A 15,709-nucleotide genomic window follows, 5' to 3' on the forward strand; every position below is an offset into this window, starting at 1 on the left:
GTGGAGAATGGAAACTGACAGTGCTTGTCAGGGCCTGAATGAAGCCACGCCATCTCTAAGCGCCGCTGTGCTGGACATGCTGGAACTTCAGTATGGACTGGAGTCCAAGGCAGCAAAGTGGTGCCACCATTGACACCTCTAATGTGCTTTTCTCCATTCCTTTAGCAGCAGAGTTTTAGTCAGGCCAGTTTGCTTTCAGCTGGAGGGCTGTGCACTTGGAATCAACTGCCCCAAGGGTGGAAACACAGCCCCATTATTTGTCATGGATTGATCCAGAATGCACTGGAAAAGGGTGAGGCTCCAGAACACTTGCAGTACATTTGATGGCATCATAGTATGGGGCAGCCCAGCCGAGGAAGTTTTTGAGAAAGGGGCAAAGATAATCCAAATCCTCTTGAAGGTTAGTTTTGCTATAAAGCAAAGTAAGGTCAAGGGATCTGCCCAGAAAATTCAGTATTTAGGTGTAAAATGGCAAGATGTCTAAGTCTACTCATTAGACTCCAACAGACGTGATAAGCAAAGTAGCAGCTATGTCTCTGTCCTGGGTAACACAAAATATTACTGTATTCCATACTCTCTGTGCCAAAAAATCATTACTGTCTCTATAGGATCCTGTGGCTGGCAAACAAAATCACAGGTCAGGGGCTAGAGGCTAAGGTTGTCCCAGCACCTTTGAAAGTCAAGGCGCTCAGGCAGAATCGCACTCTTGCCTGTCTCTGGCCGCTTAGCTTGCCTCTTGGCTTCTTCTTGCCTCTGCTTGCAGCAACAGCAACTCAAGCGGTTTCATTTCACAACCAAAACCTGTTTCAGAGTGGATTTTGCAACGCCTGCCTGAACGCCCAGAGGAGAAGAGCAGCCCTGCTCCGTGCAGCCACCCCAGCCCACCAGCAGTGTCTGGCTGAGGCAAAAAGGGGTGAGTGAGAGGCTCCCCAGCCAACTGTACTGCCGTCTGCTGCTGACAGCAAGGCCAAGGCCCCCCACGAGTTCTACCCCCATAGCCGAGTCCCAGCTGCCAGAGTTTGCCAGCTGCATTTGCCAGCAGAGCTTCTGCCTGCCCCCCCAGGGTGGGGAGGGCGGCCACCATCTGCCCTCTGCTTCCCTACAGCGGTTGCCCATGCCTGGTGCCGTTTTGGGGAAGGGGATATGCCACCATTTTGAATTTCTCTTTGTTGCTGGGGAGTCCATGAGATTTCACCAACTTTGTAACTAACCAACTAGTGACTATTACTGTTATTTTTTACCTGTTGTTATTTCAGTTTTTTAGTAAACTATTTTTTTCACTTGTAACAACTACTCATATTGGTTTCTCCTTATTGGTGAAAAGAGGTTGATTAAAACTAACTCATTTTAGAGCGTCCCCCTTAAACTATCTTAAACCAAGACAGTCGTCACTGACCAGCAAAAAGGAAATGCCTAGGCATTCCTAAGTCCAAGGGTTTTTGGAAGATGCATATTTCTGATTACAGACAGATTGTAAACCCTCTCTATCATGTGATGCAGAAGTAAAATTATTTCAAGTGGAGTCCTGAACAGCAATAAGCTTTTGAACCCCAGTTACCCAGGGATCTTGGAATTAATCACTAACTGTCCTGAAAACAAACATTTCAGACCATCATCATGGACCTGAAAATGAAAAGCCATACACTTTCTTCACTGACAGTTCCTGCCATATTGTAGGGATACATTGAAAATGGAAAGCAGCTACAGAGCCCTGTGCAGAGTCACAGAAGCAATTGAGTGACAAGGTGGATCAAGTCATGTTGCAGAGCGGAAGACTGCCCAGCTGGCTTTAGATATTGCTGAATGAGAGAAGTAGCCAGCGTTCTACCTCTGCACTGATTTGTGGATGGTGTCAAATGCTCTATGGAGGGGGCCAGAAAGATAGAAAAAAAGACCATCTGGGAAAAGAGAGACAAACCCACCTGAGCTGCTGAACTGTGGCAAGATGTCACTGCCTGGAAAGAGAAGTTGGCTGTAGAAGTTCATCATGACATGCATGTGTGCCCAGGAGTTGGGCTGCTGAAGAACGTCGCAACAATGGACAGGTAGATTGAGCTGCCAGGATTAAAATGTCTCAGGAGGATCTAGACTGGCAACGTAAGGGTGAATTATTTCTGACTTGGTGGGCCCATGATGCCTCATCAGGGAAGATATACAGCACCCAGATGGGCTTGTGATCAAGGGATGGGCTCTTTATCCCAGGTTGTCCACAACTGTGAAAGGTGCTGGGATCAAGCAGGCCAGGAAAAGCCTCTGTGGTACGGTAGACGATGGTCAAAGCAGAAATAAGAGGAGGCCTGGCAGATCGGTTGCCTCATGCTCCTGCAGGCCTGCCAAGGCAAGTGCTGCGTGCTCTTCTAAACAGCCACTGGATGGCTGGAGAGGTAACCTGTGCCTTGCACCACTGCCTGGAACACCATCCTGGGCCTTGGAAAGCAAGTCCTGTGGTGACCTGGCACCCCTGAGAGAACTGAGTCAGACAAGGGGACTCATTTCCAAAACAACCTCCTGGACAACCAGGCCAAGGAACACAGTATCAAGAGGCTGTATCATATTCCCTAGCACTCACCAGCCTCTGGGAAGATTCAACAGTGAATGGACTGTTAAAAACCACATTGAAAGCAACGGGTGATGGGACCTTCAACCATTGGGCTCTACATTTAGCTAAGGCCGCCTGGTTTAGTTAATACCCCAGGCTCTACCAGTAGAGCTGTCCCTGCCCAATCAAAACCTCCATGTACTGTAGAAGGGGATAAAGTTCCCATAATTCATGCAAGAAAAGTTTTAAGGGAATACAGTTTGAATTAGTCCTGCCTCAAGCAAAGGCAAACCCATCCTTGGGATTATTTTTGCTCAAGGACCTGAGTGCACTTGGTGGGTAGTGCAGAGGAAGCAGGAAACATGATGTGTACCTCAAGGGGATTTGATTTTGGGGTGAGGAGAGTGTAATATTGAATTGTATAACATTGGTTGCAGAATGGCACTGCCAGTGTACGCCACAACTACCAGGAAGAATGAGTATGGACTGCTCCAGCAGTCTTGAGCTCCTGATGCAGACTGCAACCCCAGCAGTACACCAGCTCTCCTGCCCTGGAAGACATCTAGGATGGATAGAACCCACAATTACAGACTAAACGAACTCAATAGACAACTTGGAGGGATGGGTGTTGCCTACGGAAATTATACCTGTGCTTGTGTATATGTATATAGTTCGAAGGTGTAGGATCTGGGTGTCATATAAATGGTAAAGAATAATGGGGAGATATTGTCCTAATTTCAGCCAAGAGTGAATTTTTTTCAGTAGCTGGGAGAGTGCGTGGCTAAGGCCCAGATATTACTTGATAGAACCTCAATTGTTTGTTGAATTTCCTATTGAGGAAATAAAATACACTTTCCAGAGGTATTGAAATTTGAGTTTTACTGATCCATTTAAGTAGTCAAAAATACTTCTGACAGCTTTACTAATGAAACATATTCAAAACAAAAGTTCTCTATCCCTCTGGCCATGATATACTGCTTACCCAAATGTTAAGGAAAATTAACCATAAACTGAACCATGACATATACTAGCTCTGTCAGCCAATAGACTTTTCAAACCTATCTTTCTCCAGACATTCTCATTTCAGCATTTAAATTCCTCTTTGACCTTAGAAGGGAATAGACAGAATAGATAACACATTCCTTCTTTATGGAGATGGAATAAATTTTAGAAAAATCATCTATTTTTTATGATTAAGAGAAGGTGATCAATATCTCTGTCTTCAGTCTGATTCATAAGCATGGCTAAGTCAAAAGGAGATAAGGAAGTTACTGTAAACTGAGAAATGTCTCAACATTGCTCCTGCTGACTTATGTGGAAGATGATGAACTGATGGAGATGGAATGAAGACTGTAACACAAACTTAGTTACCATCTGCTCTCAAGAAGTATTCAGTAGCTCAGTATTTCTGCAGAATGTCTGAAAAAAAGCATAGGGCTCAAAAGCAAGAACTTCCATCCTCAAGTCTAGCCAGCTAGAAATACAGAAATGCAGCAGCATTTGAACCCTCAGGATCACTTTGAGTTTCTGACTGAATCACTAGACCTGAATGCACAGGTGACAGTTTTTAGGTCAGCACACAGTGGCCTGCATGGATTTCACATACAGAGTATGTGTTGCACTATATCTTCTTCACATATTCACTCCTTCCAGTCACAAACAAGATTTTTTTAAAGCCTAGGGAAAATTTCCAGGAAGTAAAATGTGTGTTATTTTAAAAATCATAGACCAGTCTGGAGGTTATATAGCAATTTGTTCCTGTCACGTAAGATTTTAACCTCAGTTTCAGGCCCAATTGTATATCTTTCTGAGCTAAAAAGATCTCAGATACTGTTTCCTAGAGTAGCATTTCACTTCTTGTTATTTCATAGCGTGGTTCCAATTCACTAAAATTACTTGTAAGGAACTTGAAGCTGGAGTGGTTTCAGGTTATCTCAAAGGCTACTCTTTCCTAATTACACACTAATACAGAAAAATTTTCTGGCAGGGTAGCATGAAAAATATTTTAAACCTTTATGGTTTGTTTCCATTGAGTAAAGAAAACAATGAACAAGCTAAAAATTAATTGGTGCTGACTTCTGTGCTTTTCTTCAGATGTTTTTACAAGCAGTAATTAAAACCTATGTGTATTGCTATGCAAGCCCAGCTGTGTCCTTATTAGGCCTTATTATTAAGTCCAAGTTCAATATTTCTGTGTAAAAGAGGGCCTGTCCTCCCTCTGCTTGCTATGTTTCCACCTCCTGTGTACGTAGGTGGGAGAGTGGGAGCTTGGGAATGTGAACTTGGTTCAGCATTGATCAGTCAGGCAGCAAAATGTTATTGTTCTCTAGATACCAAACATAACGCCTTTCTAGAACGGATAAGCTCAGTCATTCTGCACATAACACAACTTTTGTGTTCAGTAGTGCAGTTAACAGGAAAAGGGAATGAAAACGACTGCTTGAGATTTATTAAACATAAAAGAGATTCTAATGAACAAACACATGGAATCCAGTCCACTATTATTTCAGAAACTGAACATTTGTTTCAAATGCACTTCAACTTCTTGAACTTATGCAGATTTATTACACTACTGCAAGTACTTTACCTCTGAGCTGCATGGAAGGCAGTCTGAAGAAAAACAGGACACTTGTGAAAATCTAGCTTGTAACTGGAGAGGCAAGCCAGTGTTTCAGTAGCTCATTAAACTAGAACTATTAAAGCATCTTTCTCATCCTTAATGTAGACTCAGGGTTCCAGCTGAGAATCTCAAAAGCATTTTTTTCTTAATTATTCAATTAATGGAGAGTCCTAAAACTGCTTAAAGCTTCACTTTTAGAAATTAGAACAACAGAGGCACTAAAATGTTACGGCCAATGCTTTCAAATCTAAATTTTAAAAATTAGTATCTACATTCAGCCTAGACACCAAGTTACTCAGTGCTACATAAGCATCTCACCTGAGGCAGCATGTTACCCAGTTTTAGAATGTGATCACATGATACGGTGTAACTATGCTACTTGGATCTTGAATGTCTTTGGTTTTCTCTAAATTGGCAATCATATGCAATGCAGAAAAAAATCTACATCACAACTTCTAAAATTATAACAAGACTAAACCATGACTGAACTTGAAGAGCTCTGTAATAAATTTGGGTCTTTACTGACCTTTAGTGATGTATTTTTTTAGATAAGTGATTTTTTTAACTTTTTGAACTATTCTAGAAACGAAAATAAACCACTGTTGTGTCTCATGTAGCATATTTTAGGTGCAATTTATAGGAATGGCTAAGTAAATTACAAAGCCATTTTATGCCAATGCCCTTCTTTAGATCAACACAGAATCTATCTAAATAATAACTGACCTTAGAACTTTTTTTATAGCTTGTTACAAACAAAATACCAAAATTCTCTGTATACATAATCTATCTAGAAGAACTTTCAGGTGGATAGTCTTTACCTAAAGCATTTTTCAGAGTCAAGAACATAAAGACAAAGTATCTCTTGATTTGTTTATCTTCATAATTCATGCAAATTTTATGCATGCTATAGTACCATAACATTGTTTGATTACATTTTTATATTTTCCTAAATCCCTTCTTCTAAGAAAATTAGATGTAATGTTGTCAGTACATTGACAGAAAAACCATTTCAGAAAAACCTCAGCACTGGTGATTCATATTCAAAAACTTTCTTACTGTGCTTGTTATCATTACAGAAGATATTAAATATTTTATATTGTTGACCTATACTCAAATGCATTTTTAAGAACTTTAGAAAGATCATTTCATCTTCCAATTTGCAACCTTGCTAACATAGAAAAAAAGAAAAACAAACAAACCAATTTTCTTGAGGGGAAGTGTCTATTATTCAAAGTGTGGTTTCCATGTACAAAAATAAGCACATATCTTAAGATAGCTGCTACAGTTTCTTCAAATTATTTCTCAGATAGAATTCAACCATCAGTTATATTTTCTGCACTCACAGTAAAATACATACAAAAATCTCTATCTTCAGATAAAAAACTAACCAAGAAGTAAGCCTCAAACTTCGGTATTTAAGCAGCAACATTTTGTTCTTGGAACTAATATTTAACACCAATTTTGAAACTCATCTAACAGATTCAGTATTGAACTCTATTGAGTACTGAAGAAAATTATACCCATTTCCTGTTTTTTCTCCAAATTATTTATGTTTGAATGAGATTTTTGTACTTAAGAGATCATTTTCACTGCCAATACCTACTAATTTACTGTATCTCAACAAAAAATGCGCATTTCACTTGTGTATTTGGTTCCAATGTTGCTATCTACCAATATGTAGTTATTATGTACATCCAGAAAAATAATTGCAATATAAGGCATAACTAACAATAACAAAAAATAGCAAGTGTTAACAATCCATAGCTTTAACTTACATTCTGATCTAGCAAGAATGGTTTTAATGTAAGAAAAATGTTCGGGTACCCTCTGTAAAACCTGGGTGAACACATGCTAAAGATAATTCAGTAGTTTCGTAAGACCATTCTTTTAAAAAACATTTCAGTGTGGTTGGTTTGTTAGTCATTGACTATAACTGTTAACCTATAAAGCATTTTCCTGAAGAGCTATCCCTTCACTTGTACTTTTGTCTTAGTAAAAGGAAACAGGAAGTCTATAAAGCTTAGAACTGGGGCAAAAGCCAGGACCCTTCTTAACAACATGTTGCTTTAGCAGAAATCATATTAAGGGCTTGAATTGCTGCTGTAACATCCTCCTAAAATTTATAAAACCACAAAAGTACTCTACTTACATTGATTTAGAACCCTTCAAAAATTGCATTTCAGTTCAAATTTTTAAACAGCTTTGCTATGAGTTTTCTTTGCAATCCATTTCTTCTTCAAATAGGACAATCATGGAATCACAGAATGGTGTGGATTGAAAGGGACTCTAAAGAATATATAGTCCTAACTCATCTGCCATGGATAGGGGCACATTCCACTAGACCAGGTTGCTCAAATCCAAGAATTAACCATTTACAAACAAAACCAGAAATACTATTAATAAATTAATATTCACTACCAGAAGATTTATTTTGACTGTGTATTTCCATATATGTTGATGATTTACAAATAAGTCCATTAGTATATGGACATTAAACTATTGCTTTATCACAGCCACAAAAAGCAGTGCAGATAGGAGAAAAGAACTGGCAAAAAAATAAATGGCAAAATTCTTACTGCTGTAACTGCTGGAAGCTGTACTCCAGTGTTCATTCAAGATTAGAAAACATGGCACAGTAGTCTCTCAAGTTACACTAAGAGTTGTACATACTCTGAAATATGTGTTGGCAATTCCAGGTCTCCTTGGTGGTGCTGAGTAATAGCAGAAGAGGCAATAGGCAGAAACTGATGCACAGGAAGTTCCACCTGAACACGAGGAAGAAATTTACTGTGTGGGTGACCAAACACTGGAACAGGTTGCCCAGAAAGGTTGTGGAGTCTCCCTCACTGGAGATATTCAAGAACTGCCTGGATGCAATCCTGTGGAATGTGCTCTAGAATGACCCTGCTTGAGTCAGGAGGTTGGACCAGATGACCCCCTGTAGTCCTTTTCAACCTGACTCATTATGTGATACTGAGACAGTGTAGGATATATTGGAAACTAAAAATCATGAAGGAGGAGGCCAACCACTCTACTTTTTTTCCCCCCCTTTTTTTTCAACTGGAGAGTGAATGTGGAGAAGATGATTTTCACTATACAAGACACCAACTGAAATACACAGGCAAGAAAGAATCAATATCAGAAATTTAACAGTAAATAATAGCATGTGCCACTTCAAAAGAAAAAGAAAAAGCGATTTAAACTGGAATGAGTTAAATACATTTAGAAGTTCATGCAATGCAGAGACCACCTAATGTTTATTGAACTACTTGTCAAACAGTGTACAACAGAGTTCAGAAAGGGGGAAAAACTTAAAGCTTATTTTAAAAATGTTAATTATCTAGGATAGAATAAAAAAAACCACCAGGTAATAGTAACTTGTCAATACAAGACAAAGACAAATTTGTGCAGAGCTGAGAAAATCTTTTTATCTAAAGAGGCATATAGCCTTTTAGCCTTAAATTCTAATTAAACACTGCACATACTGAAAGAAACAATAGAATTGTACTTAGGAAAGCAAATCCTCATGAGCCAGTATGAAGTGGACTGCAATGATTTCATAGGTGTTTTCCAGTTGTAAAAGTATTTGGTTCTTTTGATGCTACTCCTTGCTAGCTTAACTCATTTTCAAAAGTTAGTGGTATTAACTCATTACTATTTGCACATGATGAAAAGTTGCTGTAATCCCCCAGTGAGTCACCGCTGAGACAGTAGCACATACTGAAAGTTGCATAATTTAATAAAAGGTATTTTCAACCATGCAATATACTTCACCTTATTTAACACCACTATGAAGCATCCCCAGGAAAAAGCCCTCATGAAAATTTGTATTTGAGAACTGCTTTCTTTTCATCTTTTATATTCCTTATTGTTTTGCATGTGAGAAAACTCTGCTCAGCAAGCCTGAAACCAAGCATTGTGCAGTGGCACTCTTCCGTGTAAGGAAGAATTGGCCAGGTTATAACCACATTTTCTTTTTCGTAACATTAATCTTTAATGCTTTAGAAAATAACAAATCGAAAACATTAGGTGGTATGCAGAATTACTTTTTCATGGCAGCAAGCCAAATTCTGATTTTATTTATTCTTATGACCCCCTTACATCAACTTATTCTTGATTACTGCTAGTATATACCTGAGCCTGGAAACTAGCCCAGTATTTAGAAAAGACCAAATAACTTTTCCAGGAGTGAAACAGTAATAGAAACTGACAAATATTAAAGTTTTGACAGCTTTAAGCTGCAAGTATAAAGGGGCATATGTGTATCTCTATATCATCTATATCTATAAATCTGCAGTTCCCTGGACAGAGTTGGAGAGAGAGCTTGGAATGGCAAATGTAACAAAGCACAAGTAAAGGACTAGAGAGTCTTCAGTTAGACAGATGACATGACTTATGACCACAAAGAATACAAAATGTAAAGAATATAAGATTCCTGTACCGCAAGGAAGATGGTAAAATTGTTTCAGCAATCTGGGGAGTGTAAAGTATTTACCCTTATGCATCTTTTGCATACTTTTTTGTACCCTTACAGTGTCCTTAAGCTGGACACTGTTGTGAAGATAGTGAACTAAGGGGTGGGGTAAGAACTCTGGTTTTAAGTGACCCTTTGGTTACTGAATTTTAAATAGTACCAGCTGCTTTCAGAGGATAGATGTGAATATGAACACAGAAGAGAATTCTTGAAATCACCTTGATAGCCACTGCTCTAAATGAACCACTTGAGGTGAATTTTCTTTATACTCAGTGAATGGCATGAATTTTCTGTCCAAAATCCACCAAAACATGAAAATATAAACACAGAAGCACCACAGCAAGTATAAAATACAAAAATTGTTGTATGAGAGGGATATAAAGCAATCATATTGGGACTTTAGTACATTATTATGCACATTTCCCAATTCCATTACAAAGTATAATCTCTCCAGTAAGGAGATTTCCTCTGCAAATGCAGTGAAGCCTTAGTATTTGTAATTTAAAAAGTCAAGTACTTTCTCATAGTAGGGGCTGCAGTATTAAGAGTGTCAGAACCAGTATAACAAGGGTTATAAACAGAAAGGTGTTGGATCTTGTGTGTAGGATGCAGGATGCTGCTTCTATGCCTTTGGGACATATTTGAAGACATATTTGGGATATTTGCCTTTGGGACATATTTGGGACATATTCAACAGCTGCTTTTAATTTCCTTCAGTATAGAAAGAAGGCAGTCAGTTGTAGCGGGTACTTCGTACCTCATCCTGCTTACACTGACTGACTGGCTCTGTTGTATGACTGTGCCCAAAGGAGCTGACAGAAATCTTCCTGTGAACACACCCTAGTCCACTCACCTAGTAAACCATATGAGAGAGATTAAATTCTGTACCATTCCTGGACTGCTATTTATAATGCAGCTCATCTGTACTTCATGTACCTGGATTTTTTAATGTAGTTCATTTGCATGTAAGTTGTGTCCTTATGTGCCTTCATATGGATTCATCAAATTATCCAGGTTATTAGTTTGCTGAAATAATCTAAATACTTTTAAAGATCCTGTAAACCACACAAGTAGATCTACAGATTTACAGTTCTGTAATCAGTAATTATAGGCATACTTACACTATAGCTACAAACATATTGAGAGCTACTAAGCAACCACTACAGTCTGGATTTCAGGAGTAAAGGCTCCTCTAATGATTTAATAAAGCATAAAGGAAATAAGGTTTCCTATTCACTGAATGACAACTTCAGTTCTTCCAATAAAATGAAAGTTGGTTCCCATAAGACTCTGGCAAGTGATGAAGACAACAAGTATAAATCATCTTATAAAGGGCAAAAAAGAGGACCCTGGTAACTACTGACTTGTCAGCATCATCTCTGTGACTGGAAAGATCATGGGGGACAGGGAAGTGATTTGAGATGCCCATCAAGGGCATGTCCTGCCTGACCAACTCAGTAGCCTTCTCTGGCTCCACCAGTGGACAAGAGAAGGGCTATGGATGTCATTTATCTGGACTTCTGTAAAGCCTTTGACACAACATCCTTCTGTCTAAATGGGAGAGGGAGCAAATCAACGGGTGGACTATTAGATGGATAAGAAAGTGATTGGCCAGTTGCATCCAGAAGGAAGCAGTCAATGACTCAGAGTCTGAATGGACATCAGTGACAAGTGGGGTCCCTCAGGCATCAGTATTAGGACCTGTGTTATTAAATATCTTCATTAATGACACAGACATAAGGATCAAGTGCACCTTAGCAAATTTGTGGATGACACCAAGCTGAGTGGTGCTGTTGACACACCTGAAGGACAGGATGCCATCCAGAGGGACCTGGACAAGCTCAAGAACTGGGCCCATGTGAATCTCCTGAGGTTTAACAAGAGCAAGTACAAGGTTCTGCACCTGGGTCAGGGCAACTCCCGGTACCGACACAGGCTGGGGATGAACAGATGGAGAGCAGCCCTGGGGAGAAGGACTTGGGGGTGCCGGTGGGTGAGAGGCTGGACATGACCCAGCCATGGGCACTCCCAGCCCAGAAAGCCAAACGTGTCCTGGGCTGCATCCAAAGCAGCATGGGCAGCAGAGCCAGGGAAGGGATTCTGCCCCTCTGCTCTGCTCTGGTGAGAGCCCACCTGGAACCCTGCATCCAGCTCTGGGGTCCCAGCACAAGGAAGGATATGGACCTGTGGGAGTGAGTCCAGAGGAGGGTTACCAACATGATCAGAGGGATGGAGCACCTCTCCTGTGAAGAAAGGCTGAGAGAGTTTGGTTTGTTCAGCCTGGAAGAGAGAAAGGGTGACCTAATTGCAGTCTTCCAGTACCTGAAGGGAGCCTACAAGGAAAATGGAAAAATGCATTTTACAGAGTATGTAGAGCCAGGACGAGGGGGAAGAGAATGGATTCAAACTGAGACAGAAGTTTTAGATCAGATATGAGGAGGAAGTTTTTTACTATGAGAGTGGTAAAGCACTGGAACAGGTTTGCCAGAAAAGCTGTGTATGCTCCATCCCTGGAAGGCCAGGTTGGATGGTGCTCTGAGTAATGTGTTCTAGTGGAAGGTGTCCTTGTCCATGGCAGGGGGATTGGAACTAGATGATCTTTAATGTCCCTTTCAACCCAAAACATTTACAAATTTATGATCAACAATATTATTAAGGGGGTAGAGAGAGAGAGAGAGAGAGAGGGAGAGAGATGTTGTTTACATGAGCAACAAATGCTTGCAGCATATAATGAAACTACTCACTATTCATTCTGAGCAACTTGTGGTACTCAGGAAAACAGAGTTTAGTTTGCACATTGGTCAAAACCATTTCCAATTCTTTAGTTTGCTCCTATCTTCCTAATTTGTGATTATAAGTTGATTGTCAGACATTAATAAAGAACATCCTTAAAAAGATATGTGTAGATAAAATGCAAGAAAACTGTTACATTTCAGGAGCCAGTTCAGCCTCTTAGAGCTACAGCTATGCAACATCAACCTCCTCCATATACTGAATCAGCTGTTTGACAATGTGTGCCATTTTTTAACCAAAAATAAAACCTTGATTGAACATAGAATTAAAATCAAGGTCCTCTTCTAGGACTGAGCATCAAGACGCATGATGATACTATCCATTCCTTTTCTCCCTTCTAATTAAAGTTAATTTTATTTTCAATAACTTTACAACAACAACAACAAAAAAAACCCCTCTGCTTTGATTTTACAGCTTATTCAAATAGTTTCAAAGCATTTTGATCTCAGGGTACATCTTTCCCAAAAGCCTTCTACAGCCTACAGGCATCAATGGACACACACATCTCTCAAGCTGTCAAGGGAAGAGCTCAACCACAGTGTCTGGGTACAGATCAGGTTCTCTGAGCACTGTCAGAGCTCTCCAGTTTTGTCCATTCTACCTGCAAACATGCTCACTCAGTCATGCTGCCTAAGCATCCACACTTTTGCACATGGAAACCACAACTTAACATTCATCTTTTAAAAGTTGGTGTTGTTTTTTTTTTTTTAAATACTAATGCAAGTGGAAACAAATTCAAGCACTAGGCAGGAAAAATCACAAGCATCCTAGAGGATGCCTGCTTAGGGGAAATCAGTTAGAAACTGAGTCCTGAGTGTATGCTAAAAATTACTTTGAATAAAATTGGGTTTTACGAAGATTAATGTACAGATACCATTTGTTATCTCATCCCAGTTTTGGTCCAAAATGAATAATCAGAGACTTCACATAGCACAGATGCAACTAAGCATTTTTAGTTCACAAAATTTAAACTATTAAAAAACATTCTAGCATCAAAAGCAGAAAACAAAGCTCAGTCTCAATGATGGAACACCAATAATAGATGTTATCTATGCAGCAGATTTACAAGCAAGTCACAAAATTCACAAGTTATGAAAGCACAAATAATTTAACATTTAATTACTACGATCAAGCATTACTTGAAAGTAGTAATGCTTTCAAGTAATTCATATTCCAACAACTGTGAACAATGCTCCTTGCATTTAGTAGGCTCCATCATTATACTGTAAAGTATACTTTCATATGACTACAACATTAATTTATAGGATAAATTTTGTAAGATTTGCCCTTTTGCAGGTTTGTTGAGACCATTGTAGAAGAAAAACCTGCAATTGGTAAAAGCTAAAGCCATACAAAGATGGGGAAAGGAGTCATCATCAAAACTGTTTATTTAATATTATACCTGTTACAAGATCAGGTAGTGATTTAAAAAATAAATAATGCAACAAGAAAATCAAGACTCCAGAAATAACTGTGACCTGGTATTTATATTTACCTTTGGTATTCCAGAAGTATCCAGCCAGTTCTGGAAGATACTTTCTACAGTTAACCCAGACCTTTAAAAAAAAAAAAAATTAGAAGATATGCAAAAAAATCAACTTTTTTTCAAGTGAAAAATAACCCTTTAAAAGCTAGGCAAACCTTCTAAATTCAAGTATTGGTTGTACTGAAGTACTAAAGAAAAATCATTTTTGTTTTTTCTTTTAATGAATAAAACCATCAGAGGTCTGATGAGCAAATTAAAGGTAGATCAGGTTTTGTGTACTTAAAAGTCAAACCATAAATTTAGTGCTGATAAGGATTGATGGAGAAAGTGTTATGTGGTAAACTACATCTATGAAACATGTAAAGTATGAAGGGGTGCTCTACTTCTTGTTACATGAATAAACTTTAGGGTTTTAAAAAGCACTGATAGATATTATTTCTCAAAGTTACTAAATGTCTAGTACACTTTAATTTAGTCCTTTCTGCGCTTTCTCTATATCTTGATTCACAGTGAAGTCACAGAATAGTCTGGAGCTTTATTTCCCTACAAAAGGAAATAGTTTGTCATTATGAAGCTGTGTCAGACTGAAATAACCATACACATGAGTATTTGTAAATTCGGAAACTATATTTGCGCTTTTACTTTTGTAGGCAGCTATTGTGGTATTTACTTCAACTCTGGTGAAAGACTTCCCAACTTGCAGCGAAGACAAATAAAAATAAAGAAATAAAATTTAAATAATTAAAAAAATATTCACACATGCAAGTACTGAAAAAGTGAAGTTAAGTAAGCCCTTGATGAATAAAAATATTCTGAGAATAAGAACATATGTGTATGCTCCTCTGCATGGTAATGCCTTGGCAAGATTCATTCTAATTGCAGTTACTTTCACATATATAATGTAGACTCAACCAAGAAAGCATTCATGAAAAGAACAGCCATTTCCAAGCTCTGAATCAGGAAGGCAAACAACCCAATAAACACTTTTAACTGATCAGATGATTTAAATAATCAGCTGTCAGGAAGGAGCATTTCCACATAGCCAGGATTCTGAACTTTCAGGAAAACACCATTGTGTGCATTAGATCACTATATAAATCAGTTTTCTACAGACAACTGAACTTATATGTGATACTTGTGTGGTGTATTAAAATAAAAGACTAAATAGCTAGACTTGTTCCTTGTTATTTGTGCAAACTTATTAAATTTAGAACATTTGACTGCTAATGCCTCAGACTATGATTATCTTCATCTTACCACTGTGCTCTAAAAATTGGCATCTAGTGTTAAGTCAAATTAGCTGAGTATCTTGACTAGGAGCAGTGATAAAGAGAAAGATTTCCAGTCAGTCAATTTACTTCCCCAGAAGAAGATGGTCTTGATTTCTTATTTCTGTCTGGTTACAAAAAAGGGTGCATACAGAACTAGAAAACGGATAACAAAACGTTATACATGCAAAGGTAGATCACTTGGACTGTACCATTTATTCTGTCTCCAAAAGCATAAGCAGGATAAACATTTTTGTTATCTATTGTTGTATGAATTAAACCCAATACAGCTTAGTGTTCTAATGCTGAAGCAGATCTAGGAGCTGGGAAAAATTCCCTTAGTTGCAGATTTAATTTTTCTTACCAAGGCGTAAGAAACACAGCTTCACCATGTCAGCTAATCCCTTTTTCCCCTATCCCCAGAAACTAAACCTATAGTGTGAGAAAAAAATCTCCGCAAAATAACCTATATTATATTTGCTATTTAGATCTGTTTAATATACCCTCTATTTAGTTTCAAAAACTGACT

The 15,709-nt window shown here is 38.6% G+C and overlaps 1 protein-coding gene across 15 annotated transcripts in view; it reads right to left on the reverse strand.

Annotated features, from left to right (window-relative positions):
• LOC119696000 (aminopeptidase O (putative)) overlaps positions 1-15,709 on the reverse strand; it is a 172,489-nt gene that overhangs the window by 81,333 nt on the left and 75,447 nt on the right. For 12 of the 15 annotated variants that reach the window (XR_005255474.1, XR_005255473.1, XM_038125423.1 and 9 more), the window contains one exon: positions 13,922-13,982. Coding sequence is in view for 11 of the 15 variants with exons in the window: in XM_038125423.1 (XP_037981351.1) it covers positions 13,922-13,982 (61 nt within the window). In the remaining 4 variants the exon portion in view is untranslated. Of the gene's footprint in view, positions 1-7,829; positions 7,925-13,921; positions 13,983-15,709 lie in introns of all 15 variants that reach the window. The other 3 variants (XR_005255475.1, XR_005255476.1, XM_038125422.1) reach the window with 1 other exon arrangement.

Source organism: Motacilla alba, chromosome Z (assembly GCF_015832195.1).
Source record: "Motacilla alba alba isolate MOTALB_02 chromosome Z, Motacilla_alba_V1.0_pri, whole genome shotgun sequence".
In the NCBI taxonomy this organism is placed as follows: domain Eukaryota; kingdom Metazoa; phylum Chordata; class Aves; order Passeriformes; family Motacillidae; genus Motacilla; species Motacilla alba.